Here is a 7,303-nt window from a genome sequence, read left to right on the forward strand (position 1 = left end):
TACTACCTGAGAGAGAGTTCAGTCATTGGTCTTCCAGGAAGTTAAATTCTAGCATTTTTCTTATCAGGCAAAGAGACAGATTCATGTCCATAGACATGAACATTATGCTAATCCTCTAAAGGACTTTTTGATTGCCTAACCATACTGACCAAGAAGAGATACATTCAAATAACTTTTGAGGTTTTTAAATTAAAAAAAAAATTAATAGTAGGATTGGCTAAATTTATTTCTACTAATTAGGCTAGTTTTTACACAGTCATGTGAAGGCTATTATTAGGTTATTAGATTGTCCTCTTATTTGTTGTCTGACCTTATGAGAAATAAAGTCCATGCAGGAAGGACTTTTCATGTGATTTTTGCCCCTGTTTTATTAATTGGTATGTCCTCATTCATAGCATGGTTCCTGGCATTAAATAGATGCTCTAATATAAAAGCAATAATTAATAATTGAATAGTTAACACATCTAATTTGATAAAGAAATATTTAACATATCCAATCATACTTTAAGGCAGATGATAAATTGAGTGTTAAATAAAATGAGAAGAAACTTGCTATGGCAAGTGGGGGAATACATGATAAAGTAACCTTCACTTGCACAAAATGACGTGGCTGAGATTTTTATTCTTGACTGGCAATAGTCTCCTAATGGTTCTAAAAATTGTTTTTCCTTCATGTTACATCTTTTAGAAATTAATTATGTGATTTGGTCTACATAGAGATATTTTTAAAACATTTTGTGGGCAATCCCAGTGAATTTAATTAAGCAAGCATCAGTCTTGGACACTTTCCAATTCTGACTGAATGACAAATGGTGGTTAGAAAGGATGAAATGTCTAGTGATCTCTGCCCCTATCAGGAGAAAGATGCTCTCCTCTTCAGAAATGATAAATTTATTAGGAGGTCTTTGTTGGCTGAATGCACTACCCCCCCCCCCCGCCCCCGCCCCCTAAAAAAGCACAATAATTTGTGTCAAAATTTCAAGTCAACTGGTGTGGTCACACCAACACAAAAGAAGGAGAAGGACTAACTGAGTGAATGGTTTTTTTCTATTTTGAAGTTAGTAGGAAAGAGTTACTGGAGAAAAATCTCCCTGGAAAATGGCTGGTTGCTATCTTTTTATGTAAAATTAGGTTGCTTGTCTTTTAGATAAATTATCCTAAGGTAATAAAGTTTTATTGTGTGTATGGATCATAGAATTCCTTTTACATAATCTCTAGTGCAAATAAAAACAATCTTCTGAATAATTGGAGGACCCCATGAAGAACATAGACTGATATCCAAATGAAATAAAATATATCTTCAAATAATAATGCAGATTTTTTCTTTCTCTTGTCATACTGGATGAAAAAAAAAAATTCCAGTCCGACAAATGATTAAAAACTCTTCCTTCAGATTCTGGACTTGTCTTCACGAGGTAAGACTAACAGTAAATATTGGGAACCAGGTTTGCAATTGTGTGAATTTCTTTATTATGTAAAAGTGAGATCACTTTGAGATAAAGCAAACTTTGAAAAATAGGTGACCTTGGGAAAGTTAATTAGATGTTCTGAGCCTCTGCTTGTCCACTTATGAAGTGGAGATTATAGTTCCTCTTACTGTAAGTATGAACTATGATACATGAAGCTGTGAGTGTGTGATTGGAATCCACCGTAGGCATTGTGAGCTGTGGAATGATAGATCAGAATCAGATTTTATAAATAAATCATTTGAACTGCACGAGGAGAACATACTGATGTAGGCCAGAATGAAAGGAGAGGGACGTGGCAGGAGACCAGTGCAGTGGCTCAGTAGGGAAGCGGTGGGGAGGGAAATGATAAAGTTTGTGATATATTTTAGAGGGGTTAATAAGATTTGTTAAAGGTAACAATACGTGATATGAGAGCAAGAAAGGCATGAATGGCTTTTCAGCAAGAAATGGTGCTATTTCTTGTCTGAGCAATGACATGGAAGTTGGTACCATTTAATGAGATGGAAACACCTATGTTTATTGCTGAACATTAAAAATTTAGTTTATAAGTACTGAATTGATATCCAGTTGGAGATGTCCAAATTTGGAGATGTTGCATGTGTGAATTTTTTTTTGAAGAGAGAGATGTGTAATTTATTTTTGTATTATTGTTTTTTAATATATTGTCAAGTTAGCTAACATAGAGTGTATACAGTGCACTCTTGGTTTTGGGGGTAGATTCCCGTGATTCATCGCTTACATACAACACCCAGTACTCATCCCAACAAGTGCCCTCCTAAACGCCCGTCACCCATTTCCCTCCTTCTCCCCCCCCCATCAACCCTCAGTTTGTTCTCTGTATGAGTCTCTTATGGTTTGCCTCCCTCTCTGTTTGAAACTATTTTTTCCCCTTCTCTCCCCACCATGGTCATCTGTTTAGTTTCTCAAGTTCCACATATGAGTGAAAACATATGATATCAGTCTTTCTTTGACTGACTTATTTCACTTAGCATAATACCCTCCAGTTCTGTCTACATTGTTGAAAATGGCAAGATTTCATTTTTTCTCATTGCCAAGTAGTATTCCATTGTATATATAAGTCACATCTTTATGCATTCATCAGTTGATGGACATTTGGGCTCTTTTCATAATTTGGCTATTGTTGAAAGCCACGTGCCCCTATGAATCAGCCCTCCTGTATCCTTTGGATAAATTCCTCATAGCGCTATTGTTGGGTCATAGGGTAGTTCCATTTTCAAGTTTTTGAGGAACCTCCACACTGTTTTCCAGAGTGACTGCACTAGTTTGCATTCCCACTAACTGTGCATGAGGGTTCCCATTTCTCCACATCCTCGCCAAGATCTGTTGTTTCCTGAGTTAATTTTAGCCACTCTGACCGGTGTGAGGTGGTATCTCAATGTGGTTTTGATTTGTATTGCTCTGATGATGAGTGATGTTGAAGTTGATCATCTTTTCATGCGTCTGTTGGCCACCTGGATGTCTTCTTTGGAAAAGTGTCTTTTCATGTCTTCTGCCCATTTCTTCACTGGATTATTTGTTTTTCAGGTGTTGAGTTTGGTAAGTTCTTTATAGATTTTGGATACTAATCCTGTATCTGATATGTCACTTGCAAATATCTTCTCCCATTCCATCAGTTGCCTTTTTGTTTTGTTGATTGTTTCCTTTGTGGTGCAGAAGCTTTTTGTCTTGATGAGATCCCAGTAGTTCATTTTGCTTTTATTTCCTTTTCCTTTGGAGACATGTTGAGCAAGAAATTGATATGGCTAGGGTCAAAGAAGTTGTTGCCTGTTTTCTCCTCTAGGGTTTTGATGGTTTTCTGTCTCACGTTTAGGTTTTCATCCATTTTGAGTTTATTTTTGTGTATGACGTAAGAAAGTGATCCAGTTTCATTCTGCCAGTTCTCCCAGCACCATTTGCTAAAGAGACTGTCTTTTTTCCATTGGATACTCTCTTTTGTTTTGTCAAAGATTAGTTGGCCATACATTTGTGGGTCCAGTTCAGCGTTTTCTATTCTATTCTATTGGTCTATGTGTCTGTTCTTGTGCCAGTACCATACTGTCTTGATATGAAGGTTAAAAATTAAGGGAGAGACACAACACTGGTGTGCTTCCCCATTTATTAGTCAGGAAAAGGGGGTATATCCAACCACTGAGAAGTATCAGTGAGGGAAGACACAATCCTTCAGTGACCTTCTATTCCTAATTTGACCTACTCACATTGAATATGTCAGTTACACTACATTGGTCTCAAGTATTTCACTTTTGTGACTTTATAAACTATGCACCTTTTCATGGAATTCCCTTGCCCTCTTTTCTTGTCCTTCCACTTTTCCTTTAAAACTCAGCTAAAGCATTGCACCTCTGGGAAGCCTCTGACTCCTGTCTGGTAGATATATTCCTACTCTGTGACCTTCACATTTTGGGGCTGTTTTTATATTGTCACTTTTTGGTGATTATTATGTATGCTATCACTAAATGTAGGAAACCATGGCTTATTCAACTTGGAAATCACAATGTCTATAAAACATTTGACACAAGCAGGCACTCTTTCACATTTTTTAATTGAATGAATCAATGAAAGATTACTCTTATAATGCATTTAAAAGTTTTTTCCCTTGTTTTATAGATCTCCTGCTTCTAACATGAGAAATCACCTCCTATGCAGATTAGATGGAAGCAAGAAACAATGTAACTTACTTTGTCCTCTTGGGTCTCACACAGAATCCAAAGGAACAGAAGGTCCTTTTTGTTATGTTTTTGCTTTTCTATATTTTCACCATGGTGGGCAATTTGCTCATTGTCATGACTGTAACTGTCAGTAAGACCCTGGGCTCGCCTATGTACTTGTTTCTTGCTAACTTATCATTTATGGATGTCACTTATTCCTCTTGCATTTCCCCCAGATTGATTTCAGACTTGTTCTTTGGGGAAAACACCATATCCTTCCAATCTTGTATGACCCAACTATTTGTAGAGCACTTTTTTGGTGGATCAGAGGTCTTTCTTCTCCTGGTGATGGCCTATGACCGCTATGTGGCCATCTGTAAGCCCTTGCATTATTTGGTTATCATGAGACAGTGGGTGTGTGTTGTGCTCCTGGTAGGGTCCTGGGTTGGGGGTTTTATGCATTCAGTAATTCAAGTTAGCACTATTTATGGGCTCCCATTCTGTGGCCCTAATGTCATTGATCATTTTTCCTGTGATATGTACCCCTTACTGAAACTGGTCTGTACTGACACCCATGTCATTGGCCTGTTAGTGGTGGCCAACGGAGGACTGATCTGCACAATTGTGTTTGTGCTCTTGCTCATCTCTTATGGTGTCATCTTGCACTCTCTAAAGAACCTTAGTCCGGAAGGGAGGCAGAAAGCCCTCCAGACCTGTGGTGCCCACATCACTGTGGTGGTCTTCTTCTTTGTGCCGTGTATTTTCATGTACGTGAGACCTGCCAAGACCTTCCCCGTTGACAAATTATTGAGTGTGTTTTATACAGTCATAACCCCCATGCTGAACCCCCTGATCTACACTCTGAGAAATTCTGAGATGACGAATGCTATAAAGAAACTCTGGAGGAGAAATATTATATCTCTCAGTAGATAAGTGTATTATCCACCATGAAGAAAGTAATTTAACATTTGTGCCCATCTCCTCAAATGTTAACGTCTATTTAACTGTAAATGCACTTACAGTAGGAGTCAATAAATAATATGTAATTGAGTAGTCAATGAAAGTTTTATAGTTACACTAATTGTTATGTATTTATTTTTTTATTCATGTAAAATTAATATACAGGGTTATATTAGTTTCACATGCACTATATAATGATTTAACAATTCTATACATACATAGTGCTCATCATGAGAAGTATACTCTTAATCTCCAGATGTAATGAAGTAACCAATGACATTTTTGTAGTTCCACTAATATTTCTTTCAAAAAAATTTTAATGTTTTATTTATTTTTGAGAGACAGAGAGGGAAAGTGAGAGGGGGGAGGGGCAGAAAGAGAAGGAGACACAGACTCCAAAGCAGACTTCAAGCTCTGAGCTGTCACCTTAGAGCCCCACGTGGGACTTGAGCCCATGAATAGCAAGATCACAACCTGAGCCCAAGTTAGACACTTAACTGACTGAGCCACCCAGGTGTTCCTAGTTACATGAATTTTTAATTATTGGCTATACTTAATTTATTACTTTCATTCGAATTCTTATTTTTATATTTAGTTGGATTGATTTTCTTCTTTAGCATACAGTGTTTTATTAGCTTCATATGTGCAATGTAGTGATTCAGCAATTCCATTCATCACCTGGTGCTCAACATAATACGTGTATACCTTAATCCCCATCAGCAATTTAACCCAACCCTGCTTCTCCTCTGGTAACCATCAGTTCTCTATGACTAAGAGTCTATATCTTGATTTGTATCTCTCTCTCTCTCTTTTTCCCTTTGCTCATTTTTTGTTTTTTAAATTCCACATGAGTGAAATCATGTGGTATTTTTCTCTCTCTGAATTATTTTGCTTGGCACTATACTCTCTAGCTTCATCCATGTCATTGCAAATATATATATATATATATATATATATATATATATATATATATATATAAAGACAGACCTTTACCCATCCCTCACATAGTCCCAGGTCTTCTTACATACAGTTATTATATTAAGATTGTTATTGCTTCTAAAATTGGTCTATTAATAATCTTTGCTAATAAAATATATGTGTTCATGTTTATGTCCTTGTGTATAACTTTTACATTTACTACTCAGCCTCCTGAAGTTCTTTCCACACCTGTCTAGAGATGTAACCCATTCTCAGGTTGCTCATACTGCTTAAAACTTCTTTATGAAGATACGGTAAAATTAGTGTTTCCAGTCCTTGCCATATTTTCCCCCATTTTTTTTTGTTACCTATAGCTCTGCAATGAAGTCTTATTGAAATTGTGTGAGTATGAGTTTTTAGAAGTGGAATTCTTGGATCAATTGGTATACATATTTAAATGTTGATGTTTGTACTTATTGCCCAAATACTGTCCATAAGCTCATACCAAACTACACTACTTCCATAAGTCTAAAAATGCCTGTCCAGCTTCATCGATGTGTCTATATATGAACACAGAGGTCTGTATCTGACAGCGCATGGGTCAGTATCTGACTATGCATATGAATGCTTATGTGTATGTATATGTATTTGATATGATCACACACAGGTTTGTATGTATTTACACACAGAGCTATATCTTGCCACACACAGGTCTGAATCTGAGCACATATGAATTTTGGCAGGACTTGACTGAACAATTTTTCTGTTCCATGTGGCATGGACTGAGCTCCCTCGGCTTTTAGGGAGTATTTTGGATGACTTTACTCTTGTGAGTGGTGCCTTGGCAGGGATAGCTAGAAGACCAGGCTCTCCTGGCTCCTTCTCCTTGCATGTAGCCTGTCTCTCCAGTGAGTTTGTCAGACTTGTAAAATGGCAGTTCAGGACTTTCGGAGGGAGGGCATAGAAGGTATTAAGCCAGTTAAGATCTCATCCCATCCTGACATCAGCTTGAAATTCAGGATCTCAAGTTCTAGATCCAGACTGCATCTGACCAAATGAAAAGGCAACCTATGGAATGGGGGAAAATATTTGCAAGTCTTATACCTCACAAGGGGTTAATATCCAAAATGTATGAGGAACTTATACAACCAATAGGAAAAACAAAACAAAACAAAACTGATTAAAAACTAGGCAATGGATCTGAATAGACATTTTCCAAAGAAGACATACAAATGACCAATAGGAACATGGAAGGGTGCTCAATATTATTAATCACTATGGAAATGCAAT

The 7,303-nt window shown here is 37.1% G+C and overlaps 1 protein-coding gene across 1 annotated transcript; it reads left to right on the forward strand.

Annotated features, from left to right (window-relative positions):
- Nucleotides 1-4,138: 4,138 nt before the first annotated feature.
- LOC131488779 (olfactory receptor 4A47) lies at nt 4,139-5,068 on the forward strand. Its single transcript, XM_058690613.1, has one exon. The coding sequence runs from the start codon at nt 4,139-4,141 to the stop codon at nt 5,066-5,068; it is 930 nt and encodes a 309-aa protein (XP_058546596.1).
- Nucleotides 5,069-7,303: the final 2,235 nt, after the last annotated feature.

The sequence above is a fragment of the Neofelis nebulosa genome, chromosome 10, assembly GCF_028018385.1.
Source record: "Neofelis nebulosa isolate mNeoNeb1 chromosome 10, mNeoNeb1.pri, whole genome shotgun sequence".
Lineage (NCBI taxonomy): Eukaryota > Metazoa > Chordata > Mammalia > Carnivora > Felidae > Neofelis > Neofelis nebulosa.

Bases quoted from the DNA above. Each gene is read 5' to 3' on its own strand.
- LOC131488779 (XM_058690613.1), top strand. From the start codon at position 4,139: ATGGAAGCAAGAAACAATGTAACTTACTTTGTCCTCTTGGGTCTCACA.